The 25887-nt window shown below is 48.9% G+C and overlaps 2 protein-coding genes across 4 annotated transcripts; one reads left to right on the forward strand and one right to left on the reverse strand.

Annotated features, from left to right (window-relative positions):
• Nucleotides 1-418: 418 nt before the first annotated feature.
• On the reverse strand, nucleotides 419-20959 carry VPS16 (VPS16 core subunit of CORVET and HOPS complexes). Of its 2 annotated transcripts, none has more exons than XM_072619811.1 (24): nucleotides 20041-20959; nucleotides 19699-19856; nucleotides 7318-7415; nucleotides 6945-7073; nucleotides 6569-6713; nucleotides 6236-6351; nucleotides 5939-6061; nucleotides 5737-5792; nucleotides 5545-5634; nucleotides 5298-5392; nucleotides 4878-4954; nucleotides 4109-4240; nucleotides 3892-4019; nucleotides 3730-3765; nucleotides 3541-3649; nucleotides 3235-3369; nucleotides 2832-2940; nucleotides 2426-2523; nucleotides 2222-2329; nucleotides 1857-1934; nucleotides 1328-1497; nucleotides 1117-1213; nucleotides 783-886; nucleotides 419-665 (listed from the first exon to the last, which is right to left on the reverse strand). In XM_072619811.1, exons 1-24 carry the CDS (start codon nucleotides 20448-20450, stop codon nucleotides 521-523), a joined length of 2946 nt encoding a protein of 981 aa, XP_072475912.1. In that variant the 5' UTR covers nucleotides 20451-20959; the 3' UTR covers nucleotides 419-520. The 2 variants fall into 2 exon arrangements, with proteins under 2 accessions (XP_072475912.1, XP_072475913.1); XM_072619812.1 differs by lacking the exon at nucleotides 20041-20959 and adding an exon at nucleotides 7599-7687 and having other exon boundaries at nucleotides 19699-19892.
• Nucleotides 18089-25887, forward strand: PCED1A (PC-esterase domain containing 1A). Of its 2 annotated transcripts, none has more exons than XM_072619813.1 (9): nucleotides 18089-19144; nucleotides 21069-21157; nucleotides 21347-21494; nucleotides 22119-22198; nucleotides 22405-22643; nucleotides 22877-23027; nucleotides 23133-23379; nucleotides 24688-25170; nucleotides 25529-25887. In XM_072619813.1, exons 1-9 carry the CDS (start codon nucleotides 19069-19071, stop codon nucleotides 25699-25701), a joined length of 1686 nt encoding a protein of 561 aa, XP_072475914.1. In that variant the 5' UTR covers nucleotides 18089-19068; the 3' UTR covers nucleotides 25702-25887. The 2 variants fall into 2 exon arrangements, with proteins under 2 accessions (XP_072475914.1, XP_072475915.1); XM_072619814.1 differs by having other exon boundaries at nucleotides 19021-19104.

Consider the following 25887-nt stretch of genomic DNA (forward strand, 5'->3'; position numbering starts at 1 on the left):
GCCCTGTGACAGTTCAGGAAGTTCCCTGGCAAGCCTGGTCCCTGCCTCAGACAGGAACTCCCAGAAACCAGACTAGCTCAGGGACAAACCCCTAGTGGGCTCCAGGAAATGAGCTCACTCTTATGTAGGACTTTATGCTTTACACAGATGACCTCATTTAGTTGTGCAACAATTATCATGTTGGTACCTTTTTACAGATAAGGAAACTGAGGCTGAGAAGCAAATGAAGCAAAGTCAATGGGGATGAAGAAGAGGCCCTAGGAATTTCAGACAATCTGGAAGCAAAGGGGACTGCAGTGTGTGCTGGACCAGCTTCCTGATTCAGAACGAAGCTAGTGATTCTAGTTCCCTGAGAAGCTGCCACTTGATCCGGACAGAGGCCCGAGCCAAGCAGTCAGGACAGAAACAAAGCAAGGAGTGGTGTGAAGCATTTAGACTTTATTTACAGCTCCCCCTGCCCCTTCGAAGCCACTTCTGAAAGAGGTCTGCAGTAAGGAGGAGGAGGGTGACAGAGGGCTCCTCACTTCCTCTGGGCCAGGGCCCTGGCTCGCTGAATTTTGTCGGCTGTGGCTCCATCTGAGGCCCCGGTGCAGTGGGACAGGACAAGGCTCAGCTCTGCCTCATTACGATGCTCAATGGCCACATCTGCGGCCTGTGCCACGTCCCTGAAGCGGAGGGAGGAGAGTCAGGCTAGGGCTTTCCCTGAGATAGACACAGACAGGCCTCCTCTCCCTTCTCCCTCTGTGCACAGACCCTGCCAATCTTTCCCCCTCAAAGTATACCCGATGAGGAGGAAAGCCTTGACTTTCTGCTCAGGGTTCACTCGGGCAGCAAACTTCTTGGCCTCGAATTTGTTGTGTCTCTTCATGCACACCTCCACAAAAGGCTCAGGGAGAATGAAAGGGCAGGGGAGTTATTGCCCCAGAACTTAGCTTCAAGGCCCAGCCTAGCCCTGCCCTGCTCCAACCCCTTTTCCCCAGGAGAGAGTTCTTTTGGCCACCCCCCTCCACTGGAAGCTTTCCAAGGGCAGCATCTAGAGTTGTAGTGGATAAAGGAAGGATAAGTTTCTTCTGGGGTGGGGGCAGGGAGGTAAGGACTGGGAGGGCCCCTCCTCACCAGATAGCCAATGGGTGATTTCTTGCTCTTGGAAAACTTTTCTAGCTCCTCCCAGTCCTCCCGATCAGCCAGTGCAGTCAGCTTTAACCACCAAAATCTGGGGGAAGAGGGAAGGGAAACAGATAAGATCACCAGTAGCCCAAAGGTGAGAGTAAAGGCCAGGATCTGGAGGAGTGTCCAATGCCAGCCTGGCCCCAGGATCCAGTCATGCCTTTTGTCAGGGATTCGGAAGTCCCGGGCCAGCTGCTCAGCACGCTTGTTGTTCCCACTGAGAAGGAGGGAAGTCACAGTGTCGTGCAAGGACAGGTCCAGGAAGTGGCCGCCTAGTTCATCTTCCAGGCGCCGCTGGAGCCGCAGGAGCCGCATCTGCTCCTCTGTGGCCTAGAGGGTAGAGGACAGTGAGACCTCCACAGGGCAGAGGAGAATTAAAGGGGGGGTGTGTGTGTGTGTGTGTGTGTGTGTGTAGGAATAAGGGAAAAGCTAATAAGCAGGGAAGACCAGATGCCTCCCAGGGAAGGGACTACTCTGAGGGGGGGGGGGTGTCACAGGATGTCAACATAAAGTATCCCCCCCCCCATTTTATAGAGGAGGAAATTAGGCTCTGAGGAGAAGACTCGCCCCAGTTCACACAGGAAGCCAGTGACACAGGAAGGACTGGAACTCCACTTCCTGACAAAAGGGCTTTGGGTTAGAGGAGTGGGGGGTGGGGGGTGGGGTGGGACGAGGGCGAGACTGTCAACCTTAGCAGCAAACTCATTCTTGGCCTTGTAGTACTCATCAGCTGCAGTCTGAAGGGCTGCCACTCTGCCCTCAATCCGCTGTAGGAGAAAAGGGAAGAGCCTGATGATGTCAGAGCAGTTCCTTCTGCTCCAAATGGCCTGCAGCCTGGTCCTCATCCCCTCTTCAGCTCCTTTAGCACCTAGCAACTGCACCTCAATTCTTCTCTGGATCACATGTGGGTGAAGGGGCTATCTCAATGGATCCTTGGGGGACTGCTGGGGTCCCATCTCTGGGAGCCAAGGACCAACTATACAGGACAGCCGTCCACTGCCTCCCTGACCAGGACTCATGTCCCTTTTTCACAGGAGCAGCCCGGGCCCCTGACCTCCTCAGCAGCATAGCTGGCCCGGATGTGGAAGTTGCCAAGCTCTTGGTGGTTGTCATCTTGGTTGTAAAGATCCTTCAGTGTCTCCAGCTCCTGGTGCTTACAGAACTGGGGAATCAATCAGGGGTAGGCTTGTCAGTCAGAACCAGGCAAGGTTTGTCATAAGCATCACCCTCAAATGTTTCCCCTCCTCCTCTCATGTACCTGTCGATACAGACTCAGGGCCACAGGCTGGTTCCTGAGGGTCATGAAGAAATCTCCACGATTCAGCTCATTCTTTAGGTGCAAGACAACTGTAAACACTGTGAGACCAGGGAGAAGTCACTAAATGCTTCCTCTTGACCTGCCACTACTATGGAGAGGCACATTGCCCTTTGCCTCTCCTGTGGACAGCAGGAGAATTGAGGCAAATGCCTAATGTGGGGCCCTGGTAATGTGGGAAAGGAAATGAATAGATATCTAAAAGATTAAGAACCCAAGGGCCGCAGGTTACACTAGCTCTAGAGGCCAGCTAGTGAAGTCTTCCCAGGCATGACTATTGCTGACTTCTGTTGGGAGCTAAGTCACAGCTTGGTTCTCCCACTACCTCACATTCTCCCCGTAGTCTCACCCAGGTCTGTGTCTCCACTCTCAATGGCTTTACTCAGAGCCAATTTGCTTCTCTTCATCTTCAGCAGAAGCGGCACCTGCTCTCCAGACCGAGGCTCATACTCTAATAGCTGAGGAGACAGCAGAAGGAAGGGGGCAGAGGTCACAGCCTAGAAGGTTCGGAGCTGAGGAACAGCGGGAAGGCAGCAGTCACGAAGACAAGCAGAAGTTAGCTAGTATCATCCCCTCTCTTTGCAGAGAGGGAAACAGAACCCCAAAGTCATGCAGGGGCAGAGCTGGGCTCTAATCCAATCCAATGCTTTCCTCCCCATGGTGAAGGAAGCCTAAGGAGAAGTACAGCTTGAAAGGGAAACAAGTGTGGGTGGATGGGGGAGTGAGGAATGAAGAGGAGAGGGCCCTCAGACCTTGATGGCGAGCTCAGTGCGGCCGCAGCCATAGGCACGGGCAGCGATGTCCGAGTAGGAAACGCCTGGAGTGTCCCCAAGCTTCTGGTTAATGGCACGAGCAACATCTTCATCTGAAACATCCTTCTGCTGCACCTGGGGACAAGGAGGTGGCGAGGCACAGGAGAGTCATCAAGGCCCCCCAACATATCCTGGGACTCTGTTTTCTTTCTCAAACTCCCCAGCACCTCCCACAGTACATGGGGTTTCCCTCTACCTACTGCCAAAGTGCATCACGACTCCCTGAAATACCCTGGCTTCTTCTACCTTGTAACAGGCCCAGTGGGCCAGGATGCGACTGACGCCCTGCACCTCAGGAAGCCGAAGGTATTCGCAGATCTGGATGGCCAGAGGATAGAGTCGCCGCAACACCAGCCTACGGTAAAGAAGGAAGTGGGGAAAAGACTTCCCCAGCAGCTAACAATCTGTCCCCTAGAACCCTGCCCCATCACTCACCTGTCCAGCAAAACTTCAATAGTGAGCTGCTTATATCTGGATAACAGGTAAGGAGCCGAACTAGAGATGAGACCTCCACCATCACCCTGCCCCCCCATGGGACAATGTCAGCATCTCTCAGCCCCCAGGAGAGGAGGATGTTGGGGACACATTCCTGGATACTGGGTATAGGTGAGGGGGATTCCAATGGGATAGTCCCGCACAGCATTGAGCACTCTCAGGTCCTGACACATGCGCACAAAGGTGTCTGGTGGAAACTTGTCAATGAAACACTTTCCAAAGGAGGCTGCCTGGGATGGACAGGAGAGGAGGTATATGAGAGGGGAGCAGCCTGTTGAGGGAACCAGCACCAATGTCTGCTCTCCCGCTTCCTACTGACCCTGAGCAGGCTCTTCTGCATGTCAGGCTGGTGCTCATGGCCAGCAGCCTCAATACACTGCCGGACTGCCTGGGGTAGCTGCTCCCGCTCCTGGATCTCCCGCAGGTACTCATCTGCCTTCTGGCTTTCCTTCTAAAGCGTGGAGAGGGGGAGAGGCCAAGTGGTGACAGCCACTAGGAAGCGAGTGTCACTGATTACAGTCCCCAGTGCCCTTTCCACCTTCCCCCCTGGTGGTGGGAGTCAGTGAGAGAACAAAGGGAGTGGGCAGCTATCCTAACATGTTAGGGATGAAGCAAGGTTCCTGAGTCCCCTAAACATTTCCAAACTCAAGCACTCTGAGTCTTTCCAGGGCCACAAGCTTCCCACCTTCACATCCTTGGGATAGAGGGGAGCAAGGGGATGTGGGATGGCCTGGACTTCGGCCTAAGACTTTTCCCGTTCAGCTCCCAGAGGGACCCAGAGGAAAGTCTAGAACATGAAGCAATTTCTGTGATTCCATCTCCTTCCTGGGTCTTCTCAGCTTTCATCTTGTCGGATGGGAGAGGCCTCATCCTCATGACCTCTGTGCTTCCACTGCCCTTCCCCACTGCTCCCCCATATCACTTCAAGTAAAAGGATTATCGCCCAGTGCCTACAGCCACACGACTCATATCAGGAGAAAGCTCCCCAGCCTGGCTATTATGTGCCAGGGTCAAGGTAGGAAGGGAGCTGCACAAGGCCCAGTGCTAGATGAGAGGTTGGAGAAGGTCACAGGGGGCCAGGGTTTCACCTCATATTCCTTCTGGGCTTCTAGTAGAAGGGCTCCTGGGGCCATAGAAGCAATCCTGAAGATCTCTTCACTGGCCACTATGGAAATGGGAAGGAATGGTGAGTGTGCAGTGCCTGGGGTCGTGGATAGAGGCCCAGTCCTGCTCCCTCTTTAGCAAGTACCCCCAAGTCAGTCTGGGCCTTTCCCCCTATAAACAGAGCCTACCTTCCCCTAACCTTGTCGATTCAATAAGCATCTACTAAGCACTGCATGCACTGCACAGTGCTCCAGGTTGGACAGTTTTGTACCTGCCCTCTAGAGAATGTTTTTTCTCCTGGTGCTCTCAGTCTACAGTCTAGCCCCAGGACACTCTCTATAATCTGGGGCTTTCTCCCCATGAAGAGCCAGGATGTTTCCCTCCCAACTAGTCACAGCCCTCACCTGGAACTTCGTGCAAAAACTCATGGACATTTCGTGAGAAGATCCGAACTCCATCCAGCTCAGGCACTAGGTATGAATCCTCTTCTAGTACAAACCTGCAGTCTGTCAAGGAAGGCTCAAAAGGGAAATGGCAGGAAAGGATGGCAGGGTCCTCCACAAAACTCAGGGGATCAAGGAGGGGAAATGTGTTCTCAACCTCCCAGGGTTCTCCCGTAATAAATGCCCCAAAGATGAGCCCCAAGGATACTGGATGCTTTCAGGTGCATCACCAGCCACCAGAAGCCGTCGCTCCCAGGCCACCACAACTGTCTTTTGCTTGCCCTTTGGACGACTACACCTGCCATGGCAGACACATCTTTGTGAGATGCTACTCCTCCACCAGGACTCGAGGTAAACAACCAGTCTCCCATCCCAGTACCCTCCTGTCCTCCAAGCTTACCAGGCCATCTGCTTGGGAGGGGCACGAATGTTGCAGTTGAACTCGTACAGCTTCTCCTGGGGTAGGTCACAGATGATATGATGTAAATGTTCCTTACCTCTGACCGGTCCCTCCCCCTCAGTGCCCCAGAGTTGGTTCCTAAAGAATGTTCTAGAGTCCTGGGGCGGGGATGACCAGAAATGAGGGTGTCCCTGGGGCTCACCTTAAGTGAAGCCAGACCCATCCAAATGTGGCCTGTGTCAGTGAATAATGCCAGGTACCGATAATTGAAGGAAACAGCCATGTGGAGGAAGCCAGCCACTCCTGAAGCCAAACCAGGGGGCACCTGGAAGCACAGCACAAGGGCCCCCAGCTTTTATCTGTCCTTTAAATACCACTGATCCTCCTGATCCCATGAGGAGTGTGCCAAGGCACCTGTATGCAGTCATTTATTCTGGCCCTCCCCATCATGCACCTGGCAGCCCCTGAGGGGGCCACATGGTATATTTTATTTACTTACCACCCCTGAACAGGCTGTATTGTCTAACAGGTAGAGGTCAGGACCAATGGCTAAAAGCACAAGGGTCACTCGGTCTTGGAACAAAACTGTCCAGCATGAGGGCAGTGCCTGAAGCCCTAGAAAGAGAAATTAACATTGGGGAGACTGAAGCTCCGAAGCTAAGGTCAGGGTAAAAGAGCAGGGTCTCATTCCCTAGCATCCATTCCCATAAATCTTGATCAAATACACTGACCTATCGGGAAAAGACACGTCCTTCTCCCCCTTGTCCCAGGCCCTGCCCATACCTCCAGGTAGGACACAGTGGAGAGTAACCAACATTTGAAGAGGAGGTACCTGGCACCTCAGGCATCCTACGAAGCTTGAGGTCGCCCACATTGGCAGTGAGTGTAAAACGATAGGCACCGGTGAGGATGGCGATCCCTGACCCAAACTCTGTGTGGAATACCCGGGCATCCAGAACCCGGTTCTGAAGTACCTCCTGGACAGGCCAAGGGAGGAAGACAGGGAGAAGTAGTTACTTGCCTAACAGTCTCTCTGAGATGTCCTGAAAGACTCATCCCATCTAATCCTCCTGGCAACTAGGATACTGCCTATCCCTCAAGCCTATCCCTGCCCCAGGAAATACCCGCTACCCATGCTCCTCCCCCCAACCCCAGACCTAGCCAAGCCCTGCCTCCCCATCCCAATTCCCAGTCTGTTGCACACCTACGTTGCCCATGCTGAAGTGTCTCCGGAAGTCCCCATGCAGCCCATAGACGAGCACAGAGCCATCTTCCTGCACACACAGCAGCTCCTCCTCTGCCGACCAGCCCAGTAACACCACCGGCCCACTCTTCCACTGGATTGGGGGTGGTGGTGGCAGTGAGAATGTGAACAAGGCTGGCAAGGGGCTCCCTGGGAAAGGGTTCAGGATGGGGAGGAATCCTGGGGTCCCAAAGGGAGGTGCGCGGGGTGGGTCACAGCCTAGCCTAGGGTGGACACAGGCTACATATGGTCCAAGGGACAGGCTAGGGGTGGAACCAAAGAGACACCTATGCAGTGGAGGAAGTGAGCAAAGACCACCCTGGGGCTGGGCTGCATACCAACAAGCTGGCTAGAGCCACTCCAGAGGATGAGTAAATCTGAAGCAATGGTCGAACACTGGGTGACTTCTCTTTCTTCCAAGGGTTTCTCAACAGAGCTGCGAAAAGGGAGATATTACCCAGATGCAATCCCATGCCCTTGCCCTGGAACCTACCCCATCCTGAGATACAATCTCCCCTAGACTGGAAAGTCAGAAGGGTTTTCTGGGGTTTGGGATGGAGGAAAAAAAGACCAACAGAAGCCAATGGGACAACAGGCTCTATAACAGAATGGCCCATACCAATGGGGCCCCCATAAGGAGCTGCGGCTACCAGGCAGTCTCTGAGGGGCTCCTTCAGGTCCCAGTCCATGCTGTACAGCTCAAACTTCCTGACATAAACAGAAAAGAGCCAAGATCAGTGTCACGGTAGTAAGGTTAGGAGGTCAGGAAAGAGACTCTAAGGGATGCAAGGTTTGGAAGGAGGAGCCTAGAGAACAGAAAACTGAGAAACCTAGCTGAGAGAACAGAGACTACTTAAGGAGGAAGGCAGAAGAGTTGACTCAGACCTGCCCTCCTCAGGGGGGAGAATCTGCCTAGGATAGAATGGCCTTTCATGCACGGAAGAAAGCAACTGAAGAGACAGGGAAAATAAGCTACCCCTAGATATGGTGCAAGGGGAGAAAAAAGGGAACAAGCATTTATATAGTACCCACTATGTGCCAAGCACTACTCCAAATGCTTCACAATTATTACTTCATATGATCCTCACAGGAACCCTGGGAGGTAAGTGCTATCACTATCCCCAGTTTACAGTTAAGGAGACTGAGGCAGACGAAAGTTCAGTGGCTTGCCCTGAATCACACAGCTAGAAAATGTTTGCAACTGGATTTGAACTCAGGTCATCCTGCTCCTGACCCAGTGCTCTATCCATTGTACCACACGTTACTACTGGCAGTAATACTGAGGTTCTTGGAAGCTCTCTGCATTATCCTCTGCTGGCTCAAACAAGACCAGTATATCTTAGGGCTTCACAATAAAGCTCTTTAAAGCTAAAAGAAAAAAAAAAAGCACTATAAATGTAGAGAGTTGTTTTAGGAAGCACCACGGTGTCATAGACAGAGTGCCACACCTGGAGCCAGAAGAGCTGAGTTCCAACCTTGCCTCAGACATTTCCTAGTTGTGCGATCCTGGGCAAGTCATTTCACCTCCATTTGCCTTAGTTTCCTCAACTGTAAAATCCTACTGCACAGGATTATTGTGAGGAACAAAGGACACAACATTATGAAGTGCTAAGCAAATCTGAAATGACCACACGCAAGCTGGTAGTGTGCTGTTGCCGTCAGGTTACCTCTCTGGGCCTCAGCCCTTCCACAGACAAAGCCCTAGAAAAGTCCATCTCTACCCATTGCCTCCTTAAGCCCTCCCCACACTATGATGCCTAATGAGCTCCGAATGGTCTCAGCCCACTCCTGACACCCCTGCAGCGCTGGGCACTTCTGATCAATTTCTCTTTCTGTATATTCTTGTCCTTGGCATCTTCTGGGCAAGGCTCACACTTCCTTTTCTTTCTTTCTGTCACACTGCTCATGCTTGGCCTGCTTTGACAGACCACCAGTCATATTCCTGCCCTTCCACATGAAGGTATGTCCTAGGGCTTTGTCCTAGACCCTGGTCTCTCTATCTTTCCCTTGGTATTCTCAACTCCCATGGGTTTAACCATCACCTCCAAGCAGCTCATTCCTAAACCAACCAGCTCTCATCTCTCTCTTGAGTTCCAGGCCCACATCTCTATTTGTCAGTTTGATTTTCCATCTGGGTACCCGAGAGGCATCTCAAACTCAATAGGCTTAAAATATATTCCCCACAAAATCTGCCTCATCATCAAACTCCCTTATTTTGGTTGAGGACACTACTGTCCTACTACCAGTAACTCTGGTTTGCAATCTCGGAATGATTGTTGACTATTCCTTCTCCCTCATCCCTTGCAGTAAGTCAAATGCCAAATCTTTATTATACCTCTCCTCCCTGTCTCTTACCCAGGTTAAGCCTCCTCACCCAAGCTACTGCAACACCTCTTAACTGGCCTCCCCAGAGCCAGTCCCTCCAAAGCACTAATCACATCATATCCAGGATCTAAAGGTTTCAGTGTCTCCCTATTGCCTCTCAAATAAAACATGAAACACTAAATCCTCTCTGGCATCTGAAGTCCTTTCCAATCCACCTCCAACCTACTTTTCTACACCAATTTCGCATCAGTTCCTTCATTCTGGCCAAATGGGTCTATTGACCACTGCCCAGAACTGCCAACATACTCCCATCTCTCTGTGAGCAGTTCCCCATGCCAATTTTCCCTCCTGTTCCCTCTTGGAACACCTCCCTTTCTTGAAGACTGAGCTCTAGTTTTAACTACAAAAAAAAGTCTTTCTTGATTCCTTGAGGTTTTATGTTTCCACCCTCCATCCCCAAGACTTGGTATTTATTTGGACACACTTTGCAATTGAAAGGTAGTGTGGCATAATGGATACAGATGGTTTTAGAGACAGGAAGACCTGAGTTTGAAGCCTACCTCAGATACATTCTAGCTGTGTGACCCTGGACAAATCACTCAAACTCTTAGGGGTCCACACAACTCTATTTAAAAAAAAAATTATTTAAGTTTTCAACATTCACTTCCATAAGATTTTTGAGTTCCAAGTTTTCTCCCCATCTTTCCCCTCCTTCCCCCACCCAAGACAGCAAGCATGTACATTAATATTAAACCTATTTTCACATTAGTCATGTTGTAAAGAAGAAGCAGAACCAATGGGAGAAACCATGAGAAAGAAAAAAAAAAGAAAGCAAAGAATATGCTTTGATTTGCATCTGAACTCCATAGTTCTTTCTCTGGGTGTAGATGCATTTTCCATCAGGGGTCTTTTGGAGTTGTCTTAGATCCTTGTAATGCTAAAAAGAGTCTACCAAAGTCAGTCATCACACATTGTGGCTGTTACAGTGTACAATGTTCTTTTGTTTTTGCTCGTTCCACTCAGCATCAGTTCATGTAAGTCCTTCCAGGTTTTTCTGAAGCCTGCCTGCTCATCATTTCTTATAGCACAATAGTATTCCATTACATTCATCTACCACAACTTGTTCAGCCATTCCCCACCTGATGGGCATCCCCTCAGTTTCCAATTCTTTGTCACCACAAAAAGAGCAGCTATATTTTTATAGGTTCACACAACTCTAAAACTAAGCTGCAGAGTAGGTGCCAACCTGCTATCTACATGGTAAAGGGAGTCTCCTTATTGGAAGTACCAATGAGATCATAGCTGCATTAAAAAAACTGCACTGACTTATCTGAGTACATATGTTTCTCTGTGGTAGAACGTAAGTTCCTTGAGGGCAGGTAGTGTTTTGTTTTTGTTATATAAGAATATAATATATAATTCATACATATATAATATGTAAGAAACAACCTTTCTTTTAAACTACCCTAGTAATGACAGTCTTTTGCCTTTGGACCCCCCCAGCTTAACAGAAAGAAAATTATTAATATAATTGATTATATCAATAACAAAAGTTTTTTTAAAATCATATGATTATATCAATAGATGCAGGAAAAGCTTTTGATAAAGTACAAGACTCATTTCTATTAAAAACCACTTGAAAATATAGGTATAAATGGACTTTTCCTGAAATTGATAAAAAGTATTTACTTAAGCCATCACAAGCATCATTTGTAATGGGGATAAGCTAGAACTCTTTTCAGTAAGATCAGGGGTGAAAGGAGGATGCCCACTGTCACCAATGTTATTCAATACTGCATTAGAAATCCAAACAAAAAGAAACAGAAGGAATCAGAACAGGGAATGGTATTAAAACAATCTCTTTTGCAGATGATATACTTGAAAAATCCCAAAGACTCAATTACAAGGTTAGTTGAAACAATAATTTTAGCAGTTTTTGCACAAACAAACCCAACGTAACCAAAATTAGGAGGGAAGCAGAAAACTGGGAAAGAATTTTTGCAACTAGCGTCTGTGATAAAGGCCTCATTTCTAAAATATATAGAGAACTGAGTCAAATGTACAAGAATATAAGTCATTCCCCAATTGATAAATGATAAAAGGATATGAACACAGAGTTTTCAGAGGAAGAAATTGAAGATATCTATAGTCATATGAAAAAATGCCTAAATCACTATTGATTAGAGAGATACAAATCAAAACAACTCTCAGGTACCACATCATACCTATCAGATTGGCTAACATGACAAAACAGGAAGATGATAAATGTTGGAGAAGACGTGGGAGAGTTGAAACACTAATTCATTGTTGGTGGGGCTGTGAGCTGATCCAACCATTCTGGAGAACAATTTGGAACCATGCCCAAAAGGCTACAAAAATATGCATACCCTTTGACCCAGCAATATCACTTCTAGGACTGTATCCCAAAGAGATTATACATGTACAAAAACATTTATAGCAGCTCTCTTTGTGGTGACCAAATACTGGAAATCAAGGGGATGCTCACCAACTGGAGAATGGCTGAACAAGTTGTGGTATATGAATGTAATGGAATACTATTGTGCTATAAGAAATGATGGAAGGAAGACTTCAAAGAGACCTGGAAAGACTTGTATGACCTGATGCTGAGTGAAAGGAGCAGAACCAGGGGAACTTGGTACAGAGCAGCAACTACAGCGGGCAAGGAATTTTTCTGGTAGACTTAATACTTCATTGCAATGCAAGGACTTAAAAAATTCCCAATGGACTCTTGAGGCAAAACACCTTCCACATTCAGAGAAAGAATATGGAACTGGATAGCAGATGGAAGCAGACCATTTTCTTATGTTTTGTTTTATGGTTTCTCCCATTCACTTTAATTCTTTTATGCAACATATATTTAATAGGAATGCACATGTAGAACCTGTATAAGATTGTATGCCGTCTCAAGGAGGGAGTGGGGAGGGAGGAAGGAATGAGGGGGAAGGAGGAAAAAAAAAGTCTAAGATATATGGAAGTGACTGTAGAACAGTAAAAACAAATGAAATAATTTAATTAAAAAAAACAATAATTTTAGCAAAGTAGTAGGATAGAAAGTAGATCCATATAAATCATCAGCATTCCTATATATCACAAACAGAAGTCTGCGAAAAGAGACAGTAAGAGATATGTCATTTAAAATAACTCTAGATAGTATAAAATACCTGGGAGTACAACTGCCAAAACAAACCTAGGAACTATATAAACAAAACTATGAAAAAAACCTTTTTATACAAATAAAATCAGATTTAAATAACTGGAGAAATATTAATTGTTCATGCAGGCAGGGCCAACATAATAATAACGTCAATTGTGTCCTAACTAATTTATATATTCAATGCCATCTAAATGAAATTACCAAAATATTATTTTACTGAATTAGAAAAAATAAGAAAATTCATTTGGAAGAACAAATTGTCTAGAATATCACGGAACTACTGAAAAAAAATGTAAAGAAAGGATGTTTAGCAGTACAGATCTTAAATTACATTATAAGGAAATAACTATCAAAATTATCTGGTACTGGCTAAGAGATAAAAGGTGGATCAGTTGAACACAGTAGGCATACAATTTATTGCAGAAAATAAACATAGTAACCTTATCTTTGACAAGTATGAAAATTTGTTTTGGGGATGAGAATTTATTATTTGATAAAAAATGGTTGGGAAAAGTGGAAAGCAGCATGGCAGAAATTGAGCATCGAACAATATCTTACGCTATTTACCAATATAAGATTAAAATGGATACATGACGTAAATGTAAAGTGAGATATAATAAGAAAATTTGAAGAACATGGAATATATCTCAGACATATTGCTAAGTAAACAATTTATGAATAAATAAGAGATAGCAGTGAAAGGTGTAAAATAGACAATTTTTATAACATTAAATTAAAAATGGTTTGCACAAATAAAATAAATGTAGCCAAGATCAGACAGAAAGCAGAAAATTGAGGGGGAGGGAATTTACAGACAGATTCTCAAATAAAAGTCTCATATCTCAACTATATAAAGAACTTTGTCAAATCTATAAGAATGAGTCATTCCCCAACTGATAAATGGTCACAGGATATTATTAACAGGCAGTTTTCCAATGAAGAAATCAAAACAACTTACAGTCAAATAAAAAGGCTCTAAATCATTACTGATTAGAGAAATGCAAATTAAAACAACCTTAAGATATAATTTTACACCTATCAGATTGGCTAAAATGATTGAAGGGGAAAGCAACAAATGTTGGAAGGGATGTGAAAAATTAGGACACTAATTCACTGTTGATGGAACTGTGAACTGGTCCAACCATTTTGGAGAACAATCTGGAATTATGTCCAAAGAGTTATTAAACTGCCTATACCTTCTGACCCAGCAATACCGCTACTAGGTCTGTTACCCAAAATGATTAGAGAAAAAGAAAAGAACCTTTATGTTCTAAAATATTTATAGCAGCTCTCTTCATAGTGGCAAAGAACTGACAAATGTTGGGATGCCCATCAACTGGGAAATGGCCAAACCAGTTGTCTTATATTACTATGATGGAATACTACTGTACTATAAGAAACGATGAGCTGGTTAATTTTAGAAAAACATGGAAAGACTTGCAGGAAATAATGAGGAGTGAAATGCGCAGAACCAAGGGAATGTGGCATACAGTCACAACAACATTACTTTAAGAACAACTTTGAATGACTAAGTCATTTTGACCATTATAAATACAACTTAACTACAAAGTACATATGAAGGAAGACACTATCTGCATCCAGAGAAAGAACTGATAAGTAACAGGAGTATATATAGAATGATTTTATACACACACACACACACACACACACACACACACACACACACACGTCTAATGGTAGCCATTTCTAGGGTGGAGGAAAAGGGGAAGAAAAAAGGGGAAAAAGTTACATGCTAACTTTATTACATATTTAAAGGAATAGCAAGTTGTATACAACAAAACTGCGGTTTCATGTACAATCACCTTATTTTTTCTATTCAACTATGTTACGGAAGTGATTGTTTTACTGTTTAAGTTGAGTAAAAGAAATAAAATTTAAAAAAGTTTCTAACCATGACTTAAAAAAGCAAAAACAAAAACAAAAAATCCTTGAAGAAGATAGGAGATAATTTTGCTCCCCAACCCTCTTACCATTACTATCACTAGAAGAACCAAAGGAGGCGATCTAAGCTTAGCAAAGCTGCTTGTTGTTGTCATTGAGGAGGTCTGGGGCTCAGAATCCACATCAAGGTCCTCCAGGTGTCCCTGGATGTTAGATTGTAGGGATTGCCTCAAACCCTTACAATACTGCAGGACTCCCTAAGTGAATTCCATATCCCTCAAAATCATTTGGTCCACTGATCAATCGTCACAGGAAAAAACAGGTGTATCAAGAATGAGACTGTCTAAGCTCTGCCATGAAACTGATCAGAAGATACATGGAGTTGGGCACACGTATTGTTCACCTTGGATGGTCACTGCATAGTCAGTACACTAGGACTAAAATTGAAAATTAGGAAATTTTGCTGAACTTGTTATAATGATGCTAAACATCTTCCTGAATAAGGTCCACCTTTTTAACAATAATATTCTTTCAAATTGTAATAGGAGATATCTTGGGAAATAGAAAAAGAGGTATATTTGGAATAGAGGACCTGGTTTAGAATCTGGGCTCTGCCATTAATTACCTGTGTAACCTCGACTTCTCTGGGCCTCAGTTTCCTCATTTCTAAAATTGATCTTTGGTGTTCCTTCCAACCATAAATCTACAATCTTGTGGCTATGAGTTATGCAATGCCACAGTCTTCAAAGAACCCTTCAAGTTGAGAAGGAGCCATAGGGTACCTGAAGGGTACACAGTGTGGCAACACATGACCAACCAAGAAGAACATCAACAGAGAAATATACGTTTCAAAAAAGAAGGCTGCCATATGGTGAGAAAGAAAGGACAGACGGCCTGGGGTTGCTGCTGGTCTCCATGAAATGTCAAGAATATGGATTCAGGGATCCATAACAGACAACACATAAGAGTTATATATAGGAGAAGGCACAGATGAAGCACCTGTTGAAGAGGTTACTCAAACTGGCAAAATTACAGATACAGGAAGTTTTATGTAGTTTCCCCAGATTTTAGTAAATCGTTTGAAAAAGTCAATTGTTCTTACGGGCAAGAGAAAGACACAGAGTGTAGGGCAGGACTGCTACTAAGGGCTCACGGTCAACTTGGAAAGAAGTCTCCTGTGGGAAGTCCCAGGGATCTGTAATAACGGCAGGCTTTTAAAACATTTTTAATTACTGACCTAGATAAAGGCAGAGACAGAAAGCTCATCATTTTGTTAACTGACACCAAGGAGGAAGAATCAGGGATGTGCTGATTTCTGAGGTGTAAATGTTCACAATGAAAACTTAACAATCAGTTCTGTAGGAGCTGCCTTTTAGCACAGGACCCAAAAAGATTTCAAGAGATTAGAACTTTGGTCTCAAACTAAGAAAATAATAATTTTTTATGGATGTCTTTGGTTTTTATATCACATTCATTTAAAATATATTCTTCTTCTCTTCCCTACCTCCTGTTATGAGGTGTTCTGGCTTTTTTTAAAATTTCCTTTGTATTTAGCTCCAGCACAGCCATTTTATCTGTAGCCAGCTGAGGATATGAGATTTAGCACAATGAACACAATTTGATTAACTGATTGGTATAAAAGAACCCTGGCTCTGTTTTAAGGTTTGCTAGACCAACTTCTGTATCAATGTACCAGATGTAATTTTTCCCCCTTCTGCTGCTATCTGTGACATGTAAACCTCCATCCTCCTCATTTGCCTGCTATAAATTTTACAAGCCTATCTTCGAAATGCTAAATCCTAATTATATTGTTTTTTCTCCTTATAAAACTATATAAGCCCTTGGAAAAACTCTGTCTATTGCCCAGAGGTAATTTAGAAACTCTTGAGTCTGTGCTCAAAATATAACAAAACATGGTTTTAAAATGTCTCTTTGTATGGATAAGCATGATTTGCAGCAGTATCTATCAACAAATCACTGCCTACTTTCAGATCACCACCAAGGCATCCTTTGTAACCAAGCAAAAACGTTTAGTAAAATAAACTCAGACAGCAATTACAACCACGCTACTGCTTGGGCTGTGTTTTCCATCAGCTGACTAGGCCAACTTGATCTGTGGTGCATTCAGCTGAACCAGCCTAAGCCTCTTGCTTGGAGGGCTGACACCCCCAAGAAACCTGGAGGGGGATGAAGAGGCTTTGATTCCTAAAACTATTGTTCCCAGTCCTTCTCTCTTTGAGAATCACTGATTCCAGGGTCCCCCAACAATAATCCTTGCTTGCCACTTAGTTCTGGGGTAAGCAAAGGAGGCAGGCCTGGATCAACTTCAAGTCAGGGCTTAGCACGGTCTTGAGAGCAAGGAGAATGCTAGGGGCCACTATTTCCTCCCCCTCCCAGCCCCAAACCCTCCCATCCTCCAAACTTCGATAGTTCCCCTGAAGGAGCTGCCAGCCTCATAGTTACCTAGGTTAATCAGGGAATCAGTTTCCCCTCTTCACTCCTCCTCACCTCACATCCAAAGAATAGAGGGGCCTTTTCAATTCTACAATTCAATTCTCCTACACATTTCCTATTTTTTCCCTTACCACCATCCGCAACACCAAGATTCCCAAAGCAACAATCTGTCCTGAGAGAGACACAGGAGGTGGCAATTGCCACGCAGGCCATGGTACCATCTCCTTCTGCAACACCTCCCCTCAAACACGAGTTTGGGCCAGGCGTGGGAAACCTGCAGTCTCAAGGCCACAGGTTCCCCACCCCTGGTGTAGGCAGTCCATGGCCCTGTTCCCAAGAACCTCAGGAACAGCTGTGGCCCCTAGGGCCATGTAATATTAAGGGAATTTGAAGATCTTCCCTACCCTTTAATAGGCCCATGTGACATGCTTTGAGCTTTGGCCCAGCCCACAGCATAAATCACATGAAACCCATAATAGGAGGAGCTTGCTGAACGGTTGGAACAGAAAGCCTGGAAGCTAAGAAAGTGTTAAGGCAGAGCAGCTAGCACGAGTGGGAGAGGGAGTAATTTTGGCTATGGGGAGCTTGTTTATTTGCAGGCTTAGGGGATAGCGGTCCTCCCTCTATTGGTAATGTGTTCAAACTTTATTGTTACCATGGTGGTTTTCTGGTATCAATAAATATTTTGATTTTGTCTTTGAGGAAGAGAGTTTACATTCTGTGAATTTACCCTAGAAATATGCATGCATATTTGCTTCCCACACATCCCTATAGCCATCATTCAGAGAAAAATCTTGTAAAGACCTGATCTTGGGGTCAGTTTGGGGGTTTAGTATTGGCTTCTACAGGTAATGGAGCTCCCACCTCCGCAGCAACTCAGCTGCTGAAAACTCTAAAGATAAAGTCCTTGCCACCAAAGACCTTGGCACTGTCCAACGAGTCTACATCAGAAAAATATATTTTTATCATTAGAAAAAAAACACTAAAAAAAAGATGCATTACCATATGCCTTGCCAGGATACCCTAAGGACCACTGGGCCTTTTCCATCTGCTCAGTGGTTGAGGCATCCTCTACCAGTTCTTTCCTTATTAGAAAGGGAACTTCTTGAAAGCAGGGTCTGGACTGTTTATTTTCTTCCTACATCCCTATCAATTTGCATAGTACATGGCACACAGCACTTAAGGAATGCTTTTGAATTCATTCATTTACAAATATATGCAGTATTATATATTCATAACCCCAACAATATAATATGAAATTTAATAAGGATAAATGCAAAGCTTTACACCAGAGTTTTAAAAAAATTTTCACAAGTACAAAACAGAGGAGGAATGGCTAGACAGCAGTTCATCTGAAAAAGATCTGGGAGTTGTAACAGACTCTAAGCTCCATGGGTCAACGCTGTAACATGGCAATCCCTCCCCTCCCAACCTCTCCAGCCCCTCAAAAACACACCAAACTACCAAACATTTATGTAAGGTACAACAGGTATTATCGTTATTCCCATTTCACAGAAAGGGAAACTGAAGTTTAGAGCATTTAAGTGATTTGCCCATAGTCACATAGCTAGTGCCACAAGTGAGATTCAAATCCAGTTCTCCCTAAATCCAAATGCAGTGTTTTCTAGCCCTCTGAGATCATCTCCAATTTATCCTGTGTGTTACTTTTTCTGTACCCAGTTATTTGTAAGTTGTCTCCCCCATCAGATGGTGAGCTCCCTGAGAACTGGGACAGAAAATTTTTGCTTTTCTTCTAGCTCTAGCACCTGGCAGGGCGCCCAGCCCAGGGGAGGTACTTGATAACTGCCTGTTGACTATACCACACGGTGATGGAACTTCCCCCAAATGGACAATTATCCTTTCAAGTGGCATGAGTGGCTTCTGAAGGCAGTGGCTGTCCCCTTATTGGAAATATATAAGCAAAAGCTATCGAACCAACCACTCTCCAGATACCGATCAACCAACATTTATTGGACGACTACCGTTAGGTTCTGGAGAGCTGAAAGTCTTTGTCTGAGGAAGTTACATTTCATGGAAGACAACCTGTGTGTAAATAGATATCTACAAAACCTAGGAAGATAAATGGGGGTGGGGGTGGAGGTGGGGAGCAAGATCAGGAAAGGCTTCACCAAGAAGGTGGTGCTTGAGCAAAAATTGGAAGGAAACAAGAAATCTGGCAAGAGTGCATTCCAGGCAAGGGGGACCAGGCAGTGCAAAGACACCGAGGCGGGAGATGAATGAGGAGCCCAGCGCCAGAAACAGCCAACAGGTCAGTGTGCTCGGAACGCGGAGAGCTGGAGAGGGGAAAGGTAGGCTGGAGGCCAGCTCGGGAACAGCCCAGAAGAAGAGCTCGGGTTTGGTTTTGGGGGCGACCCGGTGTTTGTGGAACAGGACTTGGAATTTAGGGTTAGGTGCTGGTCGGACCGGACAGCCTTCAGTTCGGGGTCAGGGGGACTCGGTTTATTTTTGTAACAGCTCCTACTTTAATACGATGCATTTTTATCTTTAAAAACACGGAGGCGTGTGAAAACACGGTTCTCAGCAGGGGTCCATTAGGAACCCCGGCCCCTAGCCCAAGCAGTGGGGGGCCGCGCTCGGAGGCCTCCAGGACAGCTGCGTGACCCGGGGTCTGGAGGGCCTGGGGGAGGGGAGGGGCGTCAACCTGGGGCTGGAGAAGGACCAGACAGCACGGGCTGGGGAAGGCGCCGAGAGGTGGGTGGGCGTGGGGGAAGGGCGAGACAAGGGCGAGACTAGGGATCTAGGTGCACGGGGCGGCGAAGGCGGCGCTCTCGGAGGATCGGGGGGCCCCCGCACGCGGATGGGAGGGGTCGCTCGGGGAAGCGGCCCGGGGACCCGCGCTCACCGATAGAAGGCCGCTTCCCCGAGGGGGTTCCAGTCCGCGGTGTAGCAGTCCATGGCTGCGCCCGGATCGCCCCACACCTGAGGGGGGGGGTCCACTCCGCTCCGAACGGCCGACCCTTCCTCTTTTCCCTGCCGCTAAACTTCCGCTTCCGCCCGTACCTGTCACGTGACGACGCCGAGGACGCCATCACCTCTGTGGGCACAGCCTTGGCCCCGCCTTCCCAATGACCCCGCCTCCACCCCGGCGTCGGCTCCCCCCCCTCACCTACCCCCTCCCCGCCGAGCCCGCCTCCCCCTGCTCACCCAGCCCCAGACCCGCCCTCCATTCAATTCTATTCGGCACCTGCTGTGTGCTGGCCCCCCAGGTAACGCGGAGGGAGACCACGCGGCTAGCCCTGACCCGGGCTCCGCCCGTGGATCGCGGGGACCAGTACACCAATGACTAGGATGGACACGAGGGAGAGGGAGATGAGAGCTATGACCCCGTGCAGGGGGTGCAGTGAGGCGTAGCAGGGAGAAATCAGGAAGGCTTCGTGGAAGAGGCGGCCCCCGAGGAAGGGGTAGATAGGCCCGGGGGCATCCCGAGGCGTCCGATCCCCGAGCGTGCAGCCCCTCCCCTCCCCTCCCCCAGCGGCTGAGGGCCCCAAGTTCGGAGTCCGGGGATCCCGGGGATCCCGGGGGTCGTGGGCGAGGAGGGCCCGAGGGGGAGGACGCTGGCGCAAAAGATAATCTGGTCCTTAAACGCGGTTTCATTTTTTTAAAGAAATTAAGTTTCGTTTTCGTTCTTTAGTGTGGTGAATAAAAATAAGGTCCTTTACGGTTTAGCGTTTGAAAAATGTTCGTCTTAAATAAAACTCCCTGAGTGCACGCCGTCCTCGAGTGGGCCGCGCCCGGCCGTGGGGGAGGGGAGCCTGGGAAGTGAGCTGTACCGTAGGAGGGGGCCGGGGCCAGGAGGGAGACCCGGGACGGGGGAGGGGGAGGGGCAGCGAGCGCGGCCTCCCTCCCCCCAGGACCCCCCGGGTCGGGGAGCACGGAGCCCGGGCGCGCCGTCGGGAAATTCTGCCCGCGACGGGCAGAGGCTGGATTCGAACCCAGGCCCTCCGCCCGCAGCCTCCCAGGCCCGGGGCGGCCCCGAGTCCCCGCCAATGATCCCGCAGAGCAGATAATCCGCCCCCGGGGGAAGGCTTAGGGAAGGACCGAACGCCCAGCCTGCGAGGAAAGTGGAGCGGGAGGGACCCGGGGGCCACAAAGCCCCTCCCTCCCTCCCCTGCCCTCCCTTTCCGGGCCGTCCCCTCCCGCTCCCTCGGCTTCCTTCGCCTCCTCCACCTCCAGGCGGCCCTCCCGGATCTCCCCCTCTCTTTGGCTCCGCAGGGGTGAGCGGCGGGCCGGGGCGCCCCCGGCACGTGGGGGCCGGACTCTTCCGAGGGCCGCGGGCCGGGCGAAGCTGGAGCTGCACGTCGGTGAGTGCCCGGGGAGGCCGAGCCCCCGGAGGGTTAGTTACCGCGGCTGAAGCCCCTCGCACCCCCCGGGGAAACTGAGCCCGCCCCGAGGGCCGAGGCCCCGGGGCGCCCCCTCCGCCGCCGGGCCGGGAGGGGCGGCCGCCGAGGCTCCCTTCCGCCCCAGCGCTACTGCCCCCCTTCCTCCTCCAGACCCCTCCTCCCTGGCCTCCAGCGCACCGGCCCCGCTCAGCGCAGCGCCCCCGGCCCCGGCCGCCCACGGGCACCATGGTTCACTTCTTCTCGTCCGAGGTCCGGCAGCTGCTGCACAACAAGTTTGTGGTTGTCCTGGGAGACTCCAGTGAGTCGGAGGCCCTTCCCCTGCCTCCCTCCCCGCACCCGCACCCGCCCCTGCCCCCCCTCCCCGCACCTGCCCCTGGCCGCACCTGCCCCCCCTCCCCCCGCCCCTGTCCCTGGCTGCACCTGCCCCCCCCTCCCGTACCTGCCCTCCCCGCACCGGCCCCCCCCCCCCCCCCGCCCCTGTCCCTGGCTGCACCTGCCCCCCCCTCCCGTACCTGCCCTCCCCGCACCGGCCCCCCCCCCCCGCCCCTGTCCCTGGCTGCACCTGCCCCCCCCTCCCGTACCTGCCCTCCCCGCACCGGCCCCCCCCCCCCGCCCCTGTCCCTGGCTGCACCTGCCCCCCCCTCCCGTACCTGCCCTCCCCGCACCGGCCCCCCCCCCCCCCCGCCCCTGCCCCTGGCCGCACCTGCCCCCCACTCCCGTACCTGCCCTCCCCGCACCTGCCCCTGGCCGCATCCCCGATACTGCCCCTGCGTGTGCCAGCCTGGCCCCCCTTGTGGGCCTCCCCTGCCCCAGTGTGTCCACCCTTATCTGTGGCCTTCGCTGCCCGCTCCAGAGGGGCTGGGGGAGGAGGGCTCCAGGCTGTGCAGGCGGGCGCCTCCCCCACCATCTCCTCTCTCCCCAGTCCAGAGGGCCGTGTACAAGGACCTGGTACTTCTGCTGCAGAGAGACTCCCTGCTGACCGAAGCCCAGCTCAAGGCCAAGGTGAAGGGCTATCCTGGGAGAAGGACAGCCTGGGGAGAGGTGGGGGGCTGAAGTCTTTCCTGTAGGGATGTTTGACCAGGGTGTCTCCTGTCCGAGGGAAGGGTGCCACTGTCTGTCCCGGGGCTGGCTGGGACTGGTGGATGCCCTGTTTGGGACGTAGGGGGAGAGAGGGTCTACAGCCGCCGTAAGATCTGTGTCTGGATTAGGGGGAGCTAAGTTTCGAGAAGGACCGCCTGGTGGCAGGGGGACAGCTGGACGAGTTACACAACGGGATCCATTATCGTGAGGTGCGCCAGTTCCTGTCCAGTTCAGGCCACCACCTCCTACGGTTCTATTTTCTCACCCGAGTTTACTCCGCTTACGTGGAAGATGTCCTGACTGAGTTAGAGCATGGGCCACCTCCTGACCTGGTCATCATAAATTCCTGCCTCTGGGACCTCTCCAGGTGAGAAGAGAGAAGGAGGTATACAGTCAGGCTGTCTCTTTGCTTTCCCATCCGCTCTTCTCTGGAATTCAAATACAAACCCCTTCATCTGTCATTCTTCTGCTTCTGTGACATTTTCAGGTGTAGCAGGATCTGGATACTTAGGTCTTCCCTATAGGGAGCACCCTCCCATATAGACCTTGATCCTTTCTAAGACTCTGAATCTGCCCATACATGTGTATCTTGGCCTCTAGGTATGGTGGTGATGCCATTAGAAGTTACCAGGAAAACTTGGAGTGTTTATTTGAAAGAATGGAACAAGTGCTCCCTGCCTCCTGCCTTCTAGTCTGGACCCTGGCCATGCCATTGGGTGACCGCCTTACAGGAGGCTTTCTGCTGCCCGAGGTGAGAAGGCTGGGCTTCTTCTCACCCCTCTTCGTATCTGTGTCTGTGCCGTGCCAGCTCTGCTTTTGGGGGAAGAGGGACCTGAGTCTGTTGTGCATTCCTCAGCTGCAGTCAGTGACGGGCTCTCTACGTGCCGATGTGGTGGAAGCTAATTTCTACTGTTCGATGCTGGCAGACGGGCACCACTTCGATGTGCTCGACCTGCATTTCCACTTCCGACATGCATTTCGGCATCGGCGTTTGGATGGCATCCATTGGGACCAGCATGCCCACCGCCACCTCTCACAGCTATTGCTGGCCCATGTGGCTGAGGCCTGGGGGGTGGAGGCTCCCCGTCGCAGCACTCCTCTTGGTGAGTGACCTCAGAATGGGAATGGGGGAGATAAAGAGGCTCCAGAGGGAAAGGGGTAGGTGCATGTTTTCATCAGAAAAAAAAATAGACGGTGAGGCAACGTATCAACTTCTGCTATGCACGATCCAGAAATTTAAACCTAGAAGGGATTCTTCTCAAAGACAAAGGTAACAGGTGGCAGAGCCAGAATTCAACTTTTCTTTCCAGCATACCACACCACACATCATGTTTCTACTGGATCCCCAATAGTACACTTATCCCTTCTGCATCAAGGGGTCAGGGGTGTGGTACCCCCCCAATCTGGAAAATCTGCATAAAATTTTTTGGCTCTCTCTTTGTACCAGAGAAAACTGAATTTTTTCTTTTATGGGGTATTTACAGTACCTTATTGTAATATTTGCATTAAGTATTTGGTCGTTGGCTCTGTGTCACCTGCTGACTGGCCTTCATGTATCATCTGTGGCTTTTGCAAAATGCCCCCCAAATTCCCATTTAATTTCTTATGCCAACCCACAATATAGCAGAACTTTGATGGGCAAAGTTGTGATGTCGAAGAGATAATTGAAGTCTGGTCAGAGCATTGAGAAGGATATCCTGGCCATGGAGTCAGACTCTGCTCTTGGGAAGTTTCCAGTCTAGTGGGGATAGAGGATCTAGATACAGATTATGACAATATTCAGCTGTGTTAATACTTGCGTGAAAGATCCTTAAAATCTGGAATGTCAATTATAATAATATCCAGGTGAGAGGAGATGAGGGCCTGAAGTAGGATGGTAATTGTTAAATGGAGAGGAGAGGAGGGATTGGAGAGAGACGTTACCGAGGTTGAATTGTCAGAATTTGACAGCTGATTGGTTGTGAAGGAAAGGGAAAAATGAAAGGTGGCTCAGAGGCTAGACTGAGAGGTGGTGCCATCATCAGAAAGCCAGAAGATTAGGAAAAGGCTTTTTAGGGGAAAGACTGTTCAGTTTTGGACACATTGAATCAGGGTAGAAATGCTTACCAAGGAGTTGGGAATGTGGTGCTACAGTTTGGAGAGAGATTAGAGTGGGATATAATTTAGATTTAGGACAATCCGGAAGGAGTGAGCAACAGTTTGGTCAAAAGCACAGAGGTCAGAAAGGACTAAAATAAAGGGCACTGAATTTGACAATTAAGATGACAATAATCTAGGAGGGAAGATGTGGACGGGAGGAAAGGAAGACAAGTCAAAGTGAAGAGCTAGGGGACTTGAGCCAAGTGAAGGAAGTTTGGAACAGAAATGGGGGGGCTTCTCTATCCCTATCTGAACTGATAACCCCATTTCAGGGGAGTGGAGTGAGGAGCAGTCATCCCTAAAATATCCAGACCAAAGGTCCAACGGGGCTTCATCCTGGAGGCATCCAGCCCAGCCACCTCAGGGGACTTTGCCACCCTGGAGACGGCTAGCTGAGGAGCCTCATTGTGGGAATCAGTCATCATTTGCCTCCCTGGAGCGGTCCTTCTTAGATCAGCCAGTACAAGGGGCTATGGAGCCTGCATCCTGGAGATGTTCATCTCAGAGGACTAAAAGGTCTTTTTCCTTCGAGCCAGTAGCCCAAGAGATTGATCATCCTCTGCCCTGGATGGAAAGGCAGTTCCAGCCTCAGTTCTTGCCTCCATCCCAGCTCCTGCCGTTGCCTGTACCCTTACCTTTCCATTCACCTCAAGGTCTCCCTCAAGACAACTGTTTCTTCTCAGATAATCCTGTCCTGCCTGGCTCCATGCCCCTCAACTATATGCCCTTCAGTGACCCCTTACCTCCTCCTAATGGTAAGTGTGATTTCTCACCTCCCTCCCTAAGCTCTGGGAGCAGGGTGAGTTGAACTGACAAGGATTGAGGTCCACCTCAGGCCCCTGGAAGATAGGAGAGGGACCTTCTCCTTTTCTTCCGTCCAAGAGAGCTGAACTCTGAAACTCTAACAACCTTATTCTTCCTTTTCTGACCCACCTTACATCACTGGGAGGGGCCTGGGCAGCTAGGTGTGTCAGATCAATACATTTTTTATAGACAAGAAAACTGAGGCCCTGCAGGGCAAAGAGACTTCTTGTCCACGGTCCCAGAATGGAGGTAAGTGACCAAGCCAATTACTTGTGATCCCTCATGCCATTTTTTCTTTTTTTAATATAGCGTTGGATTCTGCACCTGCTCCCCAGCCTTCTGCCCAGTCTCTTCCTCACTATGGACAGCGCCACAATCTGGTAATGCGACGTGTCCCTCGCCATGTGCCTAATGGTCCCTATAGCCGCTCAAGAGAGGGAGGCTTCAATAGACAGTGGTCCAGATCCGGCCAGACACAGTGAATGACCTTCTTCCTGGCCAAGGACATAGCTGGACATACTGACTTCATAGCCATGGGCGGATTGCCCTTCCTGTGGAAATAGCCAGATGGATTGATTTTCATTGGTCTATCTCCTGTTGGTTTTTGTTTGTTTTGTTTTGTTTTTTACCAATAAAGGTATGCCCTCCTGCTGGGGCAGAGGAACCTA

This window comes from Notamacropus eugenii, chromosome 6, assembly GCF_028372415.1.
Source record: "Notamacropus eugenii isolate mMacEug1 chromosome 6, mMacEug1.pri_v2, whole genome shotgun sequence".
Lineage (NCBI taxonomy): Eukaryota > Metazoa > Chordata > Mammalia > Diprotodontia > Macropodidae > Notamacropus > Notamacropus eugenii.